The following is a 21,914-nucleotide window of genomic DNA, read 5'->3' on the forward strand; positions in this document are numbered from 1 at the left end:
TTAATGTAGCAGTTTATTTTAGGTAATATAGCTTTAAATATATGTGTAAATGTATCATTCTTTTTTCCATTCTTCGTGCTACATAACATTTCTGGACTGTATGTTGTATAAAAAACATCTATTTTTCAATAGTACTACATTTCTATTCATGTTAGAAGTCCTTTAATTATTTTTCTATACAGAAAACAGATCAATACACTGTGACTCTTTCAGACAATCACAATCAATAATTTTTTTTTTTTTTAAGACCTATAAATGCGATCTTTGAATGTAACTATTTAATATGTTTTAAAATATCATTCAGCTACTGGAAATATGAAAACAATTAGGACTGTATTCATTTTATTGTATACTCAAAATATTTCTTCCAGTTCTTCTTGAGTTGAGAAACACAACCATCCTTCTACATTAGCCTTTCAACATTACTTACACTTAAGATTTAATATTCAAATCTCTCTCAGTTAATCCCCATGTGCATCTAATTATCTAAACAAGAATAATCAGAAATCATTTTAATTTTGCATCTGAGTTTTCAAACTTAACTGAATGTTTCATTAATATTTTTTTCTTCCTTTCTAGCTAAGATTACATATAGGAGAGGTTATATTTGAAATTGATATGTGTGTGCATGCGTGTGTCTATGTGTGAGAGCAAACTCTCATTACTACTCAGAATAAAGCAGAAAACTCTTTTTGCTTTATTACATGTTTAGCTGTCGATTTACATTATTTGAATGTAGATAGAAATCAGAGACAGACAGACTTATTGCCTCCGACCAATAACATGATGGACACTTTTAGATAACGATTTCCTTGTCAATAGGAGACTCTGCAAATATATAGCAGTATTTCCTATGTTGGTAGTCAGGAAAGTGTTTCTAGACCTGTTACAATGTCAGAAAAATTTATTTACCAAAACTGTTATCTTATTCACAGAATCACAGAATTTCTAGGTTGGAAGAGACCTCAAGATCATTGAGTCCAACCTCTGACCTAACACTAACAAGTCCTCCACTAAACCATATCACTAAGCTCTACATCTAAACATCTCTTAAAGACCTCCAGGGATGGTGACTAAACCACTTACTGGCAGCCTATTCCAATGACTAACAACCCTTTCGGTAAAGAAGTTTTTCCTAATATCCAACCTAAACCTCCCCTGGTGCAACTTTAGCCCATTCCCCCTTGTCCTGTTGCCAGGCATATGGGAGAATAGACAATCCCCACCTCGCTACAACCTCCTTTAATGTACCTATAGAGAGCAATAAGGTCTGGACACAGTACTCCAGGTGAGGCCTGACCAGGGAAGAGTAGATGGGGAGAATCACCTCCCTTGACCCGCTGGCCACGTTCCTTTTTATGCATGGCAGGATCCCATTGGCCCTCTTGGCTACCAGGACACACTGCTGGCTCATGGTCAACCTGTCATTCACCAGGACCCCCAGGTCCTTCTCCTCACAGCTCCTCTTCAACAAGTCATCCCCCAGCCTGTACTGATATGTCCCGTTGTTCCTTCCAAGGTAAAGGTCTCTACACTTGCTTTTATTAAACCTCATTTTAGTTTCTTCCTACCCATCTCTCTAGCCTGTCCAGGTCTTGCTGAATGGCAGCACAGCCTTCTGGCATCTCAGCCACTCTTCCAAGCTTTGTGTCATCAGTGTACTTGCTGAGGGTGGACGCTATTCCCTCATCAAGGTCATCGATGAAGATGTTAAACAAGACCACAGCCAGCACTGACCCCCGGGGAACACTGCTAGTCACAGGTCTCCAGCCAGACCCTGAGCTGCCAATCACCACCCTCTGAGCTCAGCCAGTTCTCAACCCACCTTACTGTGCACTCCTCTATCCCACACTTTCTCAGCTTTGCTATCAGGATGTCATGGGAGACAGTATCAAAAGCCTTGCTAAAATCAAGGTAGATGACATCCACTGCTCTCTCCTCATCTACCCAGCTGGTCATAGAAGGCAACAAGGTTGGTCAAGCATGACTTCCCCTTGGTGAATCCATGCTGAGTACTCCTCATAACATTCTTCTCTTCCAATTGCTTGGAGATGGCATCCAGAACAAGCTGTTCCAACACCTTTCCAGGGACAGAAGTGAGACTGACTGGCCTGTAGTTTCCTGGATCCTCCTTCTTGTCCTTCTTGAAGACTGGAGTGACATTAGCTATCCTCCAATCTTCAGGCACCTCTTGTTCTCCAGGACCTTTCAAAGGTGACAGAGGGCGGTTCACCTCTGCCAACTCCCTTAGCACACGTGGATGCATCCCATCAGGACCCATGGATTTGTGTGCATTGAGCCCATTCAGACGCTCCCGAACCACTCTCTCATCAACCAGGGGGAGCCCTCCATTTCCCAGCCCCTTTCTCCTCCCACCAGGGTCAAGGAGTCCTGGGGGGGAGTCCTTGAAGCAAAGACTGAAGCAAAGAAAGCATTCAGTATCTCCGCCTTCTCAGCATCTCCTGTTATCAGGACGCCCCCCTCGTTCAGCAAGGGATCCACATTATCCCTAGTCTTCCTTTCACTGTTTACATACTTTAAAAAAAACAAAACACAAACAAAAAAAACCCTTCTTATTATCTTTTATCTCTTGCAAGACTTATCTCTAGGTGGGCTTTAGCCTTCCTTGTTGTGTCCCTGCAGGCCCTGACAACACTTCTATACTCTTCCCAAGAGGACAGGACATTTTTCCACATTTCATAAACCTTCCTCTTTCTTTTGATCTTATTGATGAGCTCCTTGCTCATCCACTCAGGTTTCCTGCCTGCTTTCCCCAGTTTCCTACTCTTAGGGATGCACCAATCCTGAGCTTGGAAGAAGTGCTGTTTAAATGTAGACCAGCTCTCACATGCACCCTTGCCTTCTAGCAACCTAGATTTCCTTCTTGAAGAGTGCCCAGCCTTCCTGGACTCCTCTGCCCTTCAGAACCACCTCCCAACAGACTCTACCAAGCAGTGTCCCGAACAGCTCAAAGTCAGCCCTGTGGAAGTCAAAGACTTCGGTTTTATTGATCCCCCTCCTGACTTCACCAAGAATAAAGAAGTACCATTTTGTGGTCACTCTGCCCAAGACAGCTCCCGATCACCACATCTCCCACAAGTCCTTCTCTGTTTGTGAAGAGAAGGCCTAGTGGGGCACCTCCCCGGGAAGGCTCACTAACCAGCTGAGTCAGGAAGCTATCTTCCACGCTCTCCAGAAACCTCCTAGACTGCTTTCTCTGGCCTGTGTTGTGCTTCCAGGATTTGTCCGGGAAGTAGAAGTCCCTCACGAGAACAAGCGCTGACGATTTCGCAATTTCTGTTAGCTGCCTGTCGAATTCCTCATCCGTCTCCTCATCCTGGTTCGGCGGTCTATAACAGACCCCCATCAGGATGCCTGCCTTGTTGGCCTTCCCACTGATCGTAACCCATAGGGATTCAACCTTATAATTCCCAACCTAAAGTTCCATGACATCAAAAAAAACCCTCTCTCTGATATAGAGAGCCACACCACCACCCCTTCTGTGCTGCCTGTCCCTTCTGAAGAGCCTATGCCAGACATTGCAGCACTCCAGGCATGAGAGTGTGTACAGAAAAAGTGGTAGATATGTGGATCCTAGAGAGGCAACGGAGTTACAAAGTAATAAAATTCCTCTAAATTAAACTACATAAAAATGAATCTGCAGAAACACTTCTTATAACTTACTTTTCGCAATAGCTTTTATATGAAACATGTAAATAGTTGCCTTAATCCTTGGAGAGCAAGATAAAATAATATATCATCTATACTCATTTAAGATGAAAACTCAATTCTATGCCATATATCACAGTTCTCTGAATTTATTACTGAAATAATAATAATAATAATAATAATAATAATAATAATGACTTTCTTAATACTTACTTAGAAACCTAGAAACTTACTTAGAAGGATTTTAAAAGGATGAGAAAACACCACTGTTTTGCAGAAAGTTTACTGTCTAGATATTCAAGAGACTGGTGCCTCATGGGGCACTCGACCATGGGGCACTTTACTCGGCACCTGACCTGATGGCCGCAGACGGGTCCCTATCTTTTAGGGGAAAATGGATCCTGGGCCAGGAGCTGGCAGGGCTCATTGAGAGGGCTTTAAACTAGGTAAGAAGGGGGATGGGGCTGAAGCAAGGATTGTCCTGCCAGGCAGCGGGAGGAGACCTAGATCAAGGGGGGGAATGGAGGCAGGTGCCTATGCGGGGTGGTAGGCGAGCCCTCTCTCTGCCCACCTCACCTTCTCATCTACCCTTAAATAATCGATATGAAGGACTAGAACAAGACAATCTGAATGACAAAGTAGATAAAAACCCGTCCCAGTTGGAGGGAGCGCCTAAGACAAGGCGACCTACACATCGCATTGCCACATCATCCTTCAAAAAAGAAAGAAGGGCTATTGTTATGGGGGGCTCCCTTCTGAAAGGGACAGAGGGACCGATATGCCGACCGGACCCAACCCACAGAGAAGTCTGTTGCCTCCCTGGGGCTCAGGTGAGAGACTTTGCCAAGAAAATCAAGCGCCTGGTACGGCCCACTGACTACTACCCGCTACTGGTCTTTCAGGCTGGTAGCGATGAAGTAGCAATGAGAAGTCCGAAGGCGCTCAAAAGAGACTTTAGGGATTTGGGGCAACTACTTAGAGGATCAGGGGCGCAGGTTGTGTTTGCCTCTGTCCTTCCGATAGGGGGGATCGAAGCTGAAAGGCGTGCTGTTCACATAAACTCGTGGCTTCGAGACTGGTGTGACCGGCAGAATTTTGGGTTCTTTGATCACGGGAAGGTCTATGCTACACCGGGCCTGATGGCACCGGATGGGATGCGCCTCTCTCGGAGAGGGGTAAGGATCTTTGGTCAGGAGTTGGCAGGGCTGATAGATAGGGCTTTAAACTAGAGTTGAAGGGGGAAGGGGCTAAAACCAGGCACACCGGTGAAGACCTAAGGGATGGTACGCTAGAATCAGAGGGGCTGTGTGCCAGTGAGGTCCTTCGGTCAGATCCACAAGGTGCTGAGTGTAAGGAGACGCACCTGAAGTGCTTCTACACGAACGCACGCAGTATGAGGAATAAAATGGATGAGCTAGAAGTCCTGGCCCAGTCCCGCAACTACGACATCATCGGCATAAGCAAAACCTGGTGGGATGAGTCCTGTGACTGGGGTGTTGCGATAGATGGTTACAGGCTCTTCAGGAGGGACAGGCAGGGTAGGCGAGGTGGTGGGGTGGCGATGTATGTGAAGCAGGGGCTGGACTGTGTGGAACTTCAGGTCGGCAATGGCAAAGTTGAGAGCCTCTGGGTAAGGATCAAGGGACGAATGAATAAAGGGGATGTCGTTGTGGGAGTCCATTACAGACCGCCTGGCCAGGACGATAGCGCCGATAAATTATTCTTTACAGAACTAAGAGAGGCCTCGAGATTAACTCCCCTTGTCCTTATGGGGGACTTCAACTTGCCAGACGTTAACTGGGAGTGCCACACGGCTGACACGAGCAAGTCCAGGAGGTTCATGAAGCACCTAGATGATAACTTCTTGGTGCAGGTGCTAACGGAGCCAATTAGGAAAGGTGCCCTCCTAGACCTGTTGCTAGAAAACAGAGAGGGTCTGGTGGGAGATGTGGTGATTGGTGGCCGCCTCGGTCATAGCGACCATGAAGTGGTTGAGTTCAAAATTTACGGTGACAGAAGGAAAAGTGCCACCAAAACCTCATCCCTAGATATGGGGAAAGCGGACTTCAGGCTGCTCAGGGAACTAGTCAGCAAGGTCCCCTGGGAAACTGCTCTTGAAGGCCTCGATGTCCACCAGAGCTGGTCATTCTTTAAGCGATGCCTCCTAGAAGCACAAGATCAGGCAATTCCTAAATATCGCAAGTCAGGCAGGCGGGGTAGGAGGCTGGCGTGGCTGACCAGGAACGTTCTAATGGAGATTAGGCGGAAACAGAGAGTGTTTCGCTACTGGAAGGAGGGCCAGGCGTCATGGAAAGAATACAGGGATGCTGTTCGTGTTTGTAGGGAGAAAGTTCGTGTGGCCAAAGCACACCTAGAGTTGAAGCTGGCTGTGTCTGTGAGAGAAAGTAAAAAGGGTTTTTTTAGATATGTGAATGGAAAAAGGAGAACTAAAGAATACATAGGGCCGCTCCTTGATAGGGAAGGTCTCCTCACAGACAATGACATAGGCAAAGCAGAGACGCTTAACGCCTTCTTTGCCTCTGTCTTCAATGCCGATGATGGGCTTCGGGACCCAGGGTGCCCTGAGCTGGAGGACCGGGACGGTGGGGATCACAAACTCCCAACTGACCCTGAACGTTTGCGGGATTTGCTACTCCACCTGGATCCCTACAAGTCCATGGGTCCGGATGGGATTCATCCCCGGGTGCTGAAAGAGCTGGCGGACGTCATCACGAAACCTCTCTCAATTATTTTTCAACGATCCTGGGAATTTGGAGAGGTCCCGGTAGACTGGAAGCTGGCAAATGTTGTGCCAATTTTCAAGAAGGGTCAGAAAGAAGACCCTAGCAATTACAGGCCTGTCAGTCTCACGTCAGTGCCTGATAAAATCATGGAGAAGATGGTTCTTGAACTTATTGAGGCGCACCTGGGGGACAAAGCAGTCATTGGTCCCAGCCAGCATGGGTTTGTGAAGGGTAGGTCCTGCCTAACTAACCTGATTTCCTTTTATGATAAGATCACCCGTATGGTGGACGAAGGGAAACCAGCTGATGTGATTTTTTTGGACTTCAGCAAGGCTTTTGACACGGTTTCCCATAGGATCCTACTGGACAAAATGTCCACCATACAACTAAATAAAAACATCATACGATGGGTGAGCAATTGGCTAACGGGCAGGGCCCAAAGGGTTATGGTAAATGGGGCTGCGTCAGGCTGGCGGGCGGTCACCAGTGGGGTCCCTCAAGGCTCCATTTTAGGGCCGGTACTTTTCAATATTTTTATAAACGATCTAGATGTAGGAATAGAAGGTATTTTGAGCAAGTTTGCTGATGACACCAAACTTGGAGGAGTTGTGGACTCAAATGAGGGTGGAAAGGCCTTGCAGAGGGATCTGGATAGGTTGGAGAGCTGGGCGATCACCAACCGCATGAAGTTCAATAAGAGCAAGTGCCGGGTCCTGCACCTGGGACGGGGAAACCCTGGCTGCACGTACAGACTGGGCGATGAGACGCTGGAGAGCAGCCTAGAAGAGAGGGATCTGGGGCTCGTGGTAGACAGCAAGTTGAATATGAGCCGGCAGTGTGCCCTGGCAGCCAGGAGGGCCAACCATGTCCTGGGGTGCATCAAGCACGGCATCGCTAGTAGGTCAAGGGAGGTGATTGTCCCGCTCTACTCTGCGCTGGTGCGGCCTCACCTCGAGTACTGTGTGCAGTTCAGGGCACCACAGTATAAAAAGGACATGAAACTGTTGGAGAGTGTCCAGAGGAGGGCTACGAAGATGGTGAAAGGCCTGGAGGGGAAGACGTACAAAGAACGGCTGAGGTCACTGGGCCTGTTCAGCCTGGAGAAGAGGAGGCTGAGGGGAGACCTCATCACAGTCTACAACTTCCTTGTAAGGGGGTGTCGAGAGGCAGGAGACCTTTTCTCCATTAACACCAGTGACAGGACCCGTGGGAATGGGGTTAAGCTGAGGCAGGGGAAATTTAGGCTTGACATCAGGAGGGGGTTCTTCACAGAGAGGGTGGTTGCACACTGGAACAGGCTCCCCAGGGAAGTGGTCACTGCACCGAGCCTGTCTGAATTTAAGAAGAGATTGGACTGTGCACTTAGTCACATGGTCTGAACTTTTGGGTAGACCTGTGCGGTGTCAAGGGTTGGACTTGATCCTTAAGGGTCCCTTCCAACTCAGGATATTCTATGATTCTATGATTCTATAAGGCAATGGCCCAGCTGAAGTGCGTCTACACCAATGCACGCAGCATGGGTAACAAACAGGAGGAGCTGGAAGCGATCATGCAGCAGGCAGGCTACGACTTGGTTGCCATCACGGAGACATGGTGGGACCAGTCTCATGACTGGAGTGCTGCAATGCCTGGCTATAAGCTCTTCAGAAGGGACAGGCAGCACAGAAGGGGTGGTGGTGTGGCTCTCTATATTAGAGAGTCTTTCGATGTTGTAGAACTCGAGGCTGGGAATTATAAGGTTGAATCCCTTTGGGTTAGGATCAGTGGGAAGGCCAACAAGGCTAGTGTTCTGGTCGGGGTCTGTTATAGACCGCCAAACCAGGATGAGGAGACGGATGAGGAGTTCTACAGGCAACTGACAGAAGTTGCGAAATCTTCAGTGCTTGTTCTCATGGGGGACTTCAATTTCCCTGACATATCCTGGAAGCACAACACAGGCCAGAGAAAGCAGTCTAGGAGGTTTCTGCGTGGAAGATAGCTTCCTGACGCAGCTGGTTAGTGAACCTACCAGGGGTGACGCCCTGCTAGACCTTCTCTTCACAAACAGAGAAGGACTGGTGGAGGATGTGATTGTCGGGAGCTGTCTTGGGCAGAGTGACCATGAAATGATGGAGTTCACTATTCTTGGCAAGGCCATGAAGGGGACCAGTAAAACCGCTGTATTGGACTTCTGGAGGGCTGACTTTGAGCTGTTCGGGACACTGCTTGGTAAAGTCTGTTGGGAGGTGGTTCTGAGGGCAGAGGGGTCCAGGAAGGCTGGGCGCTCTTCAAGAGGGAAATCTTAATGGCGCAGGAACGGTCTGTCCCCACGTGCCCAAAGACGAGCTGGCGGGGAAGAAGACCAGCCTGGCTCAACAGAGAATTATGGCTTGAGCTTAGGAGAAAAAAGAGGGTTTATAAGCTTTGGAAAAGTGGGCAGGACACTAGGGAGGACTGTAAGGATGTAGCGAGGCTGTGCAGGGACAAAATTAGGAAGGCCAAAGCTCATCTGGAGCTCAATCTGGCTACTGCCGTTAAAGATAACAAAAAATGTTTTTATAAATATATCAACACAGAAAGGAGGACTAAGGAGAATCTCCATCCTTTTCTGGATGTGGGGGGAAACTTAGTTACAGGAGATGAGGAAAAGATGGAGGTGCTTAATGCCTTCTTTGCCTCAGTCTTTAGCGGCAAAACCAGTTGCTCCCTGGATACCCAGTACCCTGAGTGGGTGGAAGGGGATGGGGAGCAGGATGTGGCCCTCACTATCCACGAAGAACTGGTTGGTGACCTGGTACGGCATTTGGATGTGCACAAGTCGATGGGGCCAGATGGGATCCACCCAAGGGTACTGAGATAACTGGCAGAGGAGCTGGCCAAGCCGCTTACCATCATTTATCAGCAGTCCTGGTTATTGGGGGAGGTCCCAGTTGACTGGTGGCTAGCAAACGTGATACCTATCTACAACAAGGGCCGGAGGACTGACCAGGGAAACTACAGGTAAATGGAGTCAAATCCAGTTGGAGGCTGGTTACTAGTGGTGTTCCCCAAAGCTTGATGCTGGGGCCGGTCCTCTTTAATATCTTCATCGATGATCTGGACGAGGGCATTGAGTGCACCCTCAGTAAGTTTGCAGATGACACCAAGTTAGGTGCGTGTGTCGATCTGCTCGAGGGTAGGAAGGCTCTGCAGGAGGATCTGGATAGGCTGCACCGATGGGCTGAGGTCAACTGTATGAAGTTCAACAAGGATAAGTGCCTGGTCCTGCACCTGGGGCGCAATAACCCCAAGCAGAGCTACAGGCTGGGAGATGAGTGATTGGAGAGCTACCAGGCAGAGAAGGACCTGGGAGTGATGGTGGATAGTCGGCTGAATATGAGCCAGCAGTGTGCTCAGGTGGCCAAGAAGGCCAACAGCATCCTGGCTTGCATAAGAAGCAGTGTGGCCAGCAGGGCTAGGGAGGTGATCGTCCCCCTGTACTCAGCTCTGGTGAGGCCGCACCTCGAGTACTGTGTTCAGTTTTGGGCCCCTCGCTACAAGAAGGACATCGAGGTGCTTAATACAGTCCAGAGAAGGGCGGCGAAGCTGGTGAAGGGCCTGAAGAACAAGTTCTACGAGGAGCAGCTGAGGGAGATGGGCTTGTTCAGCCTGGAGAAAAGGTGGCTCAGGGGTGACCTTATCACTCTCTACAGGTACCTCAAAGGAGGCCGTAGCGAGGTGGGGGTTGGTCTATTCTCCCATGTGCCTGGTGACAGGATGAGGGGGAATGGGCTTAAGTTGCGCCAGGGGAGTTTTAGGTTGGATGTTAGGCAGAACTTCTTTACCGAAAGGGTTGTTAGGCATTGGAACAGGCTGTCCAGGGAAGTGGTGGAGTCACCATCCCTGGAAGTCTTTAAAAGATGTTTAGATGTATAGCTTAGTGATATGGTTTAGTAGGGACTGTTAGTGTTAGGTCAGAGGTTGGACTCGATGATCTTGAGGTCTCTTCCAACCTAGAAATTCTGTGATTCTGTGAGACACCAAGTTAGCCACTTAATTTCCAAGTATTTTTTTTATTATTTTATAAAATTTCATAACTTATTGAATGTGTTTTTATGAAAAATTAAAAGACTTGTAGAAAATAGTAATGACAACATCATGCCTTACAAACTTATAAATATTTAAGATACATTAAGATTAATAGCATTCTATGGTCTTTGTGTATGATATGATGATAAATTATTTTTTCCTGAGAGGAAAAAAAAAAAAGTTGTGTTTCATAATGTTTGATTGCAAAAATAGAAGAGATAAGTGTAAAATTACTTTTAATGGAATGCACTTGCTCATTTTTCAGGAAGTACTTACACATGATTATATTTGTACTCCAATAGGACTGAAGTTCCTACCTTGATTGTAACTCAGCATCTAATTAATTACAAGACAACAAATGTCTTTCAATGCTATTAAGTTTGCCATGGCGACATTTTGATCTACGCTTTAGAAAACCAGGTGGTGTTTCACTTACCTAAAATCTTGCCAAGTATGAGAGACTTGATTGCATTGAATTCTGTGCCTGAAGACAGAATAAATTTCATTCTTTCATTCTGGTTAACCTGCAAAATGGTGTATTGAAGAGCAAAGCAGGATAATGGAAATGACTTTAGTTAAATTTTGAAAGAAAACAGGTAAGATGTGAGTCAAAATAAATAAATAATAATAATAATAATAATAAATAAATAAAAAAGCTGAGTGAAACCTTTGTTAATTGCATCTTTTTTTTAAAAAAAAAAAATAGCTTTCTAAGCTCACTGATTATAGCTGTGATACTTCTTAAGCATTTATAAATGCTTAATAAATTAGTATTTGTTTAATTTATTTGGATGATTCCTTCTTAGTTATTATCAAAATAAACAACATTGGTAAACATCCAAAACAATGGAAAATATTCTTTTCATTATAAAAAAGTCACTCAACATTTATTTCATGTTTGAAGTTCAAGTATTGTACTGTAAATACTCTGCCTGCCAGTATACCTCTAGAATAGCTTGACTTCAAGCCTTGTACCAATGCATAATTAAGGAATCTCATCTCTTGCACTAAACTGTTAACTTGAAACATCCATTATTTATAAAAAAAAAAAAAAAATTAAAAATTGAGGTTTTATTAATTCAATTCTAGCAATTCTAAATAATCTAATGATTAATTGGTAAATTAAGTATTTCATCATCTGCTATACACAAAAATAAAAAAAATAATATATATATATTTTTTTCTTAATAATAATATTCCATTGATGTAAAAAGGACTTGTGAGAAATAGGAAAGTAGGCTTAAGTTATTTTCTAGATATAAAAATATGTGTATTGTTGTTTGATTAATTAAAAAAAATCAAAATACAAGATCCCAAATTAATTACAGCATTCATCCAATTATATAAATTTAACAATAAAACAATTCATATAAAATGATGAGGATAAATTGCCTTTTTAAAATAGACAAGAAGAAAGCCAAAGAGAATTCCTAAACTTGACTTTTACTGAGTCTGCTAAGCTTTGCTTTATTTACTTATTTATTTAAGATATTAAAACACAGTTTATTTTGGGGTAAGTTTTCTGGTTTAACTATTTATTTCATTTTGTTTTGGATCTTATATTCTTTGGTAATACTCCTCCCCCCCCCTTTTATTTTTTTTTTTTAATTATTATTATTTTGTTTGAATTGAATTGAATTACCTCTACAAGGAGCATTTCCTCCTCTCTGTCAATCTTCACATGGTGTAGCTGTCCATCAGCCATGCTTTTGAAATTGGTGGTGAAGACATCAGGATCTTGATGGCTGTCTAGTTTGTACCTGATCTGTAAACTTCCTGCAGATATAGATAGTTCAAATGGTATAGTACAATGGGTACACAAAAGACAGAGTAGATCATATACAATACCTCCCTCTTCACATATGTATTTGAAGAGCAAACCAAATGTTTAATTTATATAAGGAATTAGCTCAAATAGGAGAAATTGACTTAAGTGAAAAATGAAAGAAGAAAATAGGAAGGGTAACAACAATTTTGAAAGTAGGATGATGTAGCAAATATAGCTATAAACTGTGACAAATCTGTATAAACTGTGAACCTGTCATAATGAGTTAAAGGTTTTGCGGCATTTTATTTAGTATATCTCAGAAAGGCTTGGTCTGGTAGCTTATTTCAATGTGATTTATCAAATAAAACTCTCTACCTTACCAGTACTATTTTTGAATAATATTTACACTGTCAGACTGTAAATCTCTGACCAATCAACTGTCAAGAAAGATACAATGAATCATTTCTATCTCACTTTTCATTTCTTGTTGTTAACTCTTAGTATAGTCTCTACGCATACCCCACAAAGACTTTTTAACACAAAGGCTCCATGGTTTTCTTGTCAGAGATAGGAGTGATATCAGATATAGATATACTACAACTTTGTACTAGTCCTTTGAAAAGCAAATCCCCATCCAGACCCAGGCCAGTCATAGAACATGTTCTACTTCACATGATCAGGACTCTACAGTTATGTTCTAATGTAACTGGAAAAGCCAGTCTCTTTGAGCACAGGGCCAGTACGATTGCAAACAGTCTTTAACACACTCAAATATTCATGTTATTTTTTGTGTGTGTGTGTTTGTTTTTTTTTTTTTTTTTCTGTAATTAAATTTCTTAATTGAAAAAAATATCTAGGAGTAAAAGAAGGAAAATAGCCATTAAGAAATTAGTAGACAAGATGAAAGAATGCAAAACAAAGATCCAACTAACATTTCATGCTTAGTTTAAATAGAAAAAGGTAAATTCCCATCTGTCCATTTGTTATATAATGTGGATTTCCACCAGATATATTTTGAATTTCGTTTCAAGTCTTAAAAAGAAAAAAACAAAACAAAACAACAAAAAACACACCACCACCACCACCACCAAAAAACACTAAAGGATTTCCAGAAATAATTAATTTTGCCAAAACTGTTAAAATGCAGTAAAAGTTGGTATTACAGTAAGAATTATGTTGAGATGGAAAGCATTGCTTGTAACAACAGAAAAATAAAGATACCATTTTAAGCAACAACAGGACAATGTTTAATTTGTGATTCAGCTCTGGGAGTCAGGATGAATTTGAGTTGACAGCTCATTAGCATTTCCAGACAGCCAATCTGAACACTCACCATTTCTGGTTAGAATGACTGAGAGATATTCCTTGTAGAAGGAGCTAACATAAAGCAGTAGGCTTGGTGTCCGTGTTGTTCGAAAGGCAAGTGTGATTGTTTCCCTGCTCAGTGTCATGTCAGCATAGAAAGAAGAAGCATGAGAACTAGAATTTTTAGTGAAGGTGTAGTATTCTTGAAAATTGTATATCACAGAACTTCCAGTTCCAAAATAGGCAGAGATCTCTGAAATAAAAAACAATTCAAATTTTAAATATGATGCAAAACAACAGCAAAAACAGGAAAATAAAACAAAACAAAACCAAGCAAACCACAACAACAAAAAAAAACAAAACCAAGAACAAGTTTTCTTAATTGTTGTGATGCGGTTGAAAGAAATATTAACAGAAATAATACCTAGAATTATAGAGAATAACAAGACTGTGTTAGACCAAAACCACATTAGGCATGTGTCGTAAATATCTGTTGCATGAAGATGTGCTTCTTCTTGTCTGGTTTTGAGCATGCTTCTGTGTTTTTTTATTTTTTTTAAATTTTGTGTGTGTGTGTGTGTTTTTTTTTTTTTGTTTTGTTTTGTTTTTTTTTTTCCTATTTATTTATGTCCTAAAGTCCACGTTTTCTCTCCTAAGTACACTGCACACACAGAAAAATTGGTGCAGGAGTTTAAATCCTAACACACTAACACATTGACTAAACTTTTCTATGCCCAAGTGTGTGGGAGAAGATATAAAGGCCCTCTGTGTCTCCAGAACATCTCACAACAGCTTCCTATTAAAACAACTCTTAGACTATACCATTATCACACACAGACTTCAGAAAATAAATAAATTAATAAATAAATAGAAATCTGTAAATTACTGTAATGTGGCTCAGTATTTTTGAAAGAGAGTGATTAAAATTATTAAAGGTCATCCCACACTTTCAGCAACAGGATCCACTAATCAATCACTTGAAGAATAATAAGCTTGTATTGTGACCATTCTTCTTCTATTTTCTGTGGAGCTGGAAGACATCATGATAATGAATGGAAGACACTCAGTAGCATTAGTGCCACAGTGGCTCGGTGCTGGGGCCGGTCCTCTTTAATATCTTCATCGATGATCTGGACGAGGGCATCGAGTGCACCCTCAGTAAGTTCGCAGATGACACCAAGTTAGGTGCGTGTGTCAATCTGCTTGAGGGTAGGAAAGCTCTGCAGGAGGATCTGGATAGGCTGCACCGATGGGCTGAGGTCAACTGCATGAAGTTTAACAAGGCCAAGTGCCGGGTCCTGCACCTGGGGCGCAATAACCCCAAGCAGAGCTACAGGCTGGGAGAGGAATGGTTGGAAAGCTGCCAGGCAGAGAACGACCTGGGAGTGATGGTGGACAGTCGGCTGAATATGAGCCAGCAGTGTGCTCAGGTGGCCAAGAAGGCCAACGGCATCCTGGCTTGTATTAGGAACAGCGTGACCAGCAGGGCTAGGGAGGTGATCGTCCCCCTGTACTCAGCTCTGGTGAGGCCGCACCTCGAGTACTGTGTTCAGTTTTGGGCCCCTCGCTACAAGAAGGACATCGAGGTGCTTGAGCGGGTGCAGAGAAGGGCGACGAAGCTGGTGAGGGGCCTGGAGAACAAGTCCTACGAGGAGCGGCTGAGGGAGCTGGGCTTGTTCAGCCTGGAGAAGAGGAGGCTCAGGGGCGACCTTATCGCTCTTTTTAGGTACCTCAAGGGAGGCTGTAGCGAGGTGGGGGTTGGCCTGTTCTCCCACGTGCCTGGTGACAGGACGAGGGGGAATGGGTTTAAGTTGAGCCAGGGGAGTTTTAGGCTAGATGTTAGGAAGAACTTCTTCACTGAAAGGGTTGTGAGGCACTGGAACAGGCTGCCCAGGGAAGTGGTGGAGTCACCATCCTTGGAAGTCTTCAAAAGACGTTTAGATGTAGAGCTTAGGGATATGGTTTAGTGGAGGGCTGTTAGCGTTAGGTTGGAGGTTGGACTCGATGACCTTGAGGTCTCTTCCAACCTAGAAAATTCTGTGATTCTGTGACAGGGGATATGCATATGGAAGGACTTCACAAGAGTCTTTTATTTTTTTGGTGGCAGTAGTGGCTGGGTAGATGTAATGCTCATGAATTTAGAGAAACCTGGAGCGATGGCATTTAAGCCAGCAAGTACTTTGCAGAATACATGGAGGAAGAAAGCAATTTTTAACAAATTAGAGTGATTTGAAAATATTTAATTTCTAAATGAACTTCCATTCTTAAAATTCAAACTCAGTGACTGTTTATCATCCACTAGTATAACACTATTAGTGAAGAACTCAATTAGAATGGATGGAAAGATGGGTTCACTCCTTTTCCCCATAATGTCATTTTCCTCTTGCAGTTAAAAAACAAACAATCAAAGAAAAAATTACTTATTGGTTTGTTTTCCAAATTTACTCATAGCTTTAGTCCTAGTTAAGACTTGACAAACATATTTATATAAACATATTTTTTAAACATATATATTTTATATAAAAAAAATTCCTAGCTGTACTATAATATTAAAATATGAAAGCTGCTATATAACATTAAAGAAAACATAGTGACTCTCTCACATATGGTGTTTTAATGGTGTTAAAATAAGGTGTAGAGTATAACTCTGGAAGACCGTGTTTATAAAACTAGTTACACATACAGAGCAAATTAAACTGAATGTTTGTCTACACTAGGTGAAACAAATGATTTGTAACCATTCAGACTTATCCTTAAAGAACTTATTCTGGACTGCATGCTCTTATTTTCAGTAACTGATGAAGCTAAAAGACATGCTTGCCTTTCTTACAGAATGGCCCGGCATAGGCAGAGAAACTGCAGTCACAAGAGAATCCATTGTATTTCTCTCTGCATTTTCCACCATTGTGACACAGGTTACCATAGCTACTACAATGTCCAGGACATCCTGGTTCAACTCCTGGTGTTATCTTCGCTCTCTCTTCCAGGTCAAGGGCCATTCCATTTAACTGTAATGAACGAATGCATCCCAAAAATCCTTTCTGTCTAGATGCCGTCCCACCTGAAATAAATTCGTATGAGCTTTCAAAAATAAAAAAGAACCAATCTGTAGATTTAGAACAACATCTGTATATTTTACAGCCCTTGAACAGTCTATGATGAATTTCCAATATATACGTTTATGCTTTTTTTTTTCTCAAGTAATTACAGTAAACTCCTGAAGCTTTTAATGGGAAAAAAATATTTTGCACAGCACAGTAAGATACCAAGCAATGATGCATATTGTTATTAATTCACAAAGGAGTAACATCCAGAAATTAGGTTTTGTTGTTTTGTTTGCCTGTTTTTAAGAGAAGAGAAGGGGAGAGAAAGGGAGAGAAGGAAAGATGAAGAAATACACAACAATTAATAAAAATAAAAATAAAAATAAAAATAAAAATAAAAATAAAAATAAAAATAAAAATAAAAATAAAAATAAAAATAAAAATAAAAATAAAAATAAAAATAAAAATAAAAATAAAAAAGGAGAAAAGGTTAAGGGAGGGTGATGAAGAGTAAAGTTTTACTTCTTCAAAATTCTGCTGACTGCTCAATTATTCTGCATGTCTGTCTATATGTCTGTCTCATGGTATGGATCATGATATCCCAGAGTTCATGTCTGGGATTGCATATTTTGTCCTGTGGTAGAAGCTGTGTCCAGTCTTGAATCTATTCCCTTCTCTGCTGAGTGAAGAGGCTGGTCTGTCCTGACTATGAAACATGTAAATGTTAAGAAAATATGTAAATGAATAGGAAAATCCAGAAGGTAATAATAATTGTTTCTTCATTTATTATGACTGTTCATTTTAAGACACTTCCTGACGGCCAACATTTTGTTCATTGTGATTTCTTAGCAAGGTGTACAATATGCACAATATCTTTTCTCCTAAGCTATGTTACAGAATTTACTATGATATCTCCTGTTTCGGTTGTTGTTGCTGTCTTGTTTTTTGTTGTTGTTGTTGTTGTTGTTGTTGTTTTCCCCTTCTTTCTCTTTTACAAAGAAAAACAGAAAATACTTCACAATATCAAAGGTTGCCAGCCACAATCCTCATGAATTTCCAGGCAGCTGTTGACTAAAAGCTTCCACAAAAAAAAAATACCAGAAGCAGCAGAATAGAATCTCTGTTTCAATGTAAACTATTCATCTCTGAAAACTATCTGAAAAAAACTAACTAGACAAAATTTTAAATTGACACCTCCATATAAGAGACAAATATACATAAATCTATACTAGATGTGTAAACCGTTTGACAAAGTCAGCCAATATATATATACATATTAATTATTATTTATTTATTTATTTTTCATTTGTTAAAAAGATCACCTTATTCAGTAGCCAATTATTTGACAAAATTTTCTGGGAAGTACTACTCTTAAATCAGGTTAGTACAGTTTCAGATCATTTGGAAAAAGATTTTGGATAATTATCATTAGAAAACTGTTTAGACTTTTTTGTCTAAACAACTAAACTTTTTTAACTAAACAACTAAAAAAAAAAATATTGACATAAACAACTGTGGAATTTCTGTTTTGCTTCACAGGTCAGATCACATAAATTCTAAGTGATCTACTTTCAACTTTTCCTAAAGATACAGTTTATTTAGTAACACCAGGCCCCTTAACTTCCCTCCTCCCTAAGATGTAGCAAATGAAAAATAAGTTCATTTAGTACAATGTGTCTTACAGCAGATCTAGACAAAAAGTTTTGTGAAGGTAGGAGAGACTTTACATGTTTCTAGAATAGACAGCATAAATGTACACCAAAGTTCTACCATATAAGCTGTTTTCAAAAGACCCAGTTACTTTTTGTTGCTATTTTTTTCCCTTTCACATTTTCATGATGATAATTAGAAAAGATTCTGTTAAATGGGTGCCTACCTACAAAAAGTTGGCTGTTGAGTTGCAACCGAATATGGCCATCAGGTGGAGCAGCATGAAACTTTTGAGGAAGCTGATCTACTTGTAAGGATGCATCTTTGATGTTTCGTTCAGCCTTGACATAATGCCACTGGTTGTCATTTAAGGAAGTGAGAGACTGCACTGTAACTTCACTAGGTCCATTTCCAACATCGAATGAAAAAATCACTTCAGATGGGGCTATAAAGAGGACATCGATATTTAAGTAATTGCTTGCATTATTCCATAGTTATTTAGGTCATACAAACATTAAACAGCAGAACAAGCTATTTTCAGGCCTAGTCTACTATTTCCTCTGGCAGGATAAGATAATTTTTTGGGGAGGAAAAGTAGACCTTAGGAGTCCTATCTACAAAGCTCTTTCTTCACACTCACTGACACTGAGAACAATGATTTGCCAGCAAAGTGAAAGTCAAACTGGTTGCACCCCCCAGAGAGTATTGAAGTCAAGAAACAGTGAAATGTACTAGCTTTGTTATTTTTCATTTTGGATAAAAAAGATATACCCTACTTACGTGTTAATTGATTACCATTGTTAGCTAAATTTCAACCACCAAAATTAAAATTCATCAGGTTTTATCTTCTTTTTTTTTTTTTCCTTATTTATTCACACAACTCATACAATTATCAGAGTACAAATTTTGATCTAGAAAGCAGCATTGACTAATAGGAAATATCTGTCCTAACACAGATTCAAGTCATTTTCAAAATCAGTAACACAACTTTTTGAAAAGAATAAATTGATTCCAATGTACGCACCATGTTTTGATTTCTTGCAAGATTTTCAAACTTTTCTGTCTAAAATGTCCATAGAGGTTGTTACGACATTGCAAGTAAAATAAATAAATAAATTAACATTAAAACTGATGCCTGTCAAGAATATTCACTAGTCTGCAATACTGCAGAATGAGGTATGTGATGGTCTTCTCCTTGGTTTGGAAGGAAACTTAAGACAATCTAGTCCACCCCCTCTGCCCTGGGTAAGGACATCTTTCATTAGGTGAAGGTGTTCAAAGCCCTGTATTACGCAACTTTGAAGTCTTCCATTATTGAGACATCCACAACTTCTCTGGGGAACCTATTCTGTTGTCTCACCACCATCATGAAAAAATTTCATCCTGATACCCAATCTAAATCTACCTTTGTTCAGTCTAAAGCCATTGCTCCTTGCCCTACCACTACAGGTTCTCCTAAAAGGCCTTTCTCCATCTTTATTATAAGCCTTGTTTATATATTGAGAAGTCTCAATAAAGTCTCATATATTTTTTTTTAATGTAACCATATTCACACAATACGCTTCAGCTTATATGTTGAAGTCAACCGCGTCGTTCCCTAAGCAACATTTGCATGATAGTTTGCCTAGAAAAGCATCTTGTTGTTCAGATGGGGAATATGCCAGAAATCAAAAATATGGAAGTTATAAACTGCTCAATTAACATACTAAAGGATAAACACATATGAAGAGATCCCTAAACATGAGATTACCAGCATTTTAAATTATTACTAGAAAAAAAGACTGGAGGATGAGAAGTCTCCATGAACTGGAACCATTAAAGGTTCCAATTCATGTCATTAGACTTTCAGAGAAAAGCAAGATGGTTAGAAGTGATCAGAGGACATGAAAGACCTTCAAACATGTTATCAAACATTAATTTACAGAATAAGACATTTTTTAAAAATCACAGTGAAATTGTGAAATACTTGCATTTTCTTTCCAGTTTTAAAAGATACATTAGAAATTTTAGAAAATTTACATCCACTTTGGCCAATCTTTAGACTGAATAATGCCATATGCTTGTTACCTCCAAATCTGATCCAAATCTGATTATTATAAAGTATTTTTCTATAACAGTTTAATCTGAGAGAAAAAAAATATACACAACATTTGATTTTTCAAATAAAATAAGACATAATGTGCAGTTGAGTTTTAACCAGAACTCCTTTTGTAGTAAGTGATCTCTTCCGCTTAAAAATCAACAGTGTTGTATACAATAATAAGAAATAATGGTTGCCTAAAATCTTGTCATCATTAAAATGAATTTTTGGATAATTTGTGTCATTTGATAAAGTTGAGAGCTCAGTCTCCCTATACTGAAGGGTTTAAAAAAAAAATAACAAAAACAAAACAGTAGGAGAACAAAAGCTACAGAAACTCCATGTGACTAGGTAAAGAGAATTTCTGCTGAATGTTACCTTCTGTAGGGAGGTCTTTGTAATCCTCCGGATACTGTTGGAGTGAAGCCTGAAAACACAAATTCTGCTTTGAACTCACTGAATGTGCCTATTAAATAGCATATCAGAATGACAGATCTGATAAATAATGTGACTGATGAGATTTTAAAGGTAAGAAAACACATATAGCTTTTGAAATAACCAATGAAATAATGAATTATGTTATTAACACTAAAGAGTAATGTAATCTTGAAAAACAGAACCAGTCCCAGAAGTTGCAAAGATGGAGTTTTAAAGAGCTATGATGACCCCACTAGCATCTGGTGGACTGTCTGAAGACTGACCAGAATATGTCAGAAAAAGAGATAAATATAATCAGTTTATATTTTGTATTTAAATCAACTCTGGTTAAAACAATAGTACTGCAAGTTTAGAAGGAATTTGGCAATTATGAGCCCAGTGGTCAAACCACCTGCAGAAGGTGTGCCACAGGATGTAGAGAGATGCTGACTGAGTTCTGAAATTCGTCCTCTTGTGATGAAAGACCACGACAAAGAACATTTTCATCATTTTCTTGGTAGCATGAGAAAGCTCTGTCCTGGAGCTCTTTTAATGAATAAATACTTTGTGGTCCTTACCTAACTTGGTGTTAGACAAAAAAAAAAAAAAAAAAAATCCAGACATTGCAGGGACTCTTGAAGCTAATGAATTCAAACATAGGCAAAGCACAGGTACAGACTGGCAAAGTGGAGTGGAAGATGCAGTTGATAGTGATCATGGAGTGTGATCAGTGACTAGCTGTAGCTAAAATGACTAACAGAAAGCACAGCCAACAAGAACTGCTTAGAGTACCAAGACATATACATTATATGCAGTAACATAAAGTAATTACCAAGTAATATGCTACAGAATACAATAATTAAGTACTTTCCCTAGAAAAAAAATATGAATCCACTCATCCTGAACAATAAGTAGTGAACTTGAGCAGAAGGGGGCCTATCACAGCTTCATACTCGGAACTCTTCAGAACTATTTCCAATAGTTCTTTCCTCAGAAGGCCCTCTAAATTACTACATAATTGTGCTCCTACTTTAAAATTCTGTTTATCTTTTTGTATTTAAATTGGAAATAATCCTTCAGTGAGCACTCGGAAAAAATAAAATAGAAACTTAGACTTCTGGCTAGAAGATATAATTTGCAGTCATATAACTATTTAATACACTGTACTGTGAAAACTTTCAGAGTTGAAT

At 40.8% G+C, this 21,914-nt stretch overlaps 1 protein-coding gene across 4 annotated transcripts in view; it reads right to left on the bottom strand.

Moving 5' to 3' along the window:
- Positions 1-21,914, bottom strand: part of CNTNAP4 (contactin associated protein family member 4) — a 409,919-nt gene that overhangs the window by 200,417 nt on the left and 187,588 nt on the right. For all 4 annotated transcript variants that reach the window (XM_084503723.1, XM_084503724.1, XM_084503722.1 and 1 more), the window contains 5 exons: positions 18,454-18,672; positions 16,355-16,594; positions 13,562-13,786; positions 12,103-12,236; positions 10,897-10,984 (listed from right to left, as the gene is read on the bottom strand). In XM_084503723.1, coding sequence (XP_084359849.1) covers positions 10,897-10,984; positions 12,103-12,236; positions 13,562-13,786; positions 16,355-16,594; positions 18,454-18,672 — 906 coding nt within the window. The remainder of the gene's footprint in view (positions 1-10,896; positions 10,985-12,102; positions 12,237-13,561; positions 13,787-16,354; positions 16,595-18,453; positions 18,673-21,914) is intronic.

This window comes from Aythya ferina (assembly GCF_964211825.1).
Source record: "Aythya ferina genome assembly, chromosome: Z".
Lineage (NCBI taxonomy): Eukaryota > Metazoa > Chordata > Aves > Anseriformes > Anatidae > Aythya > Aythya ferina.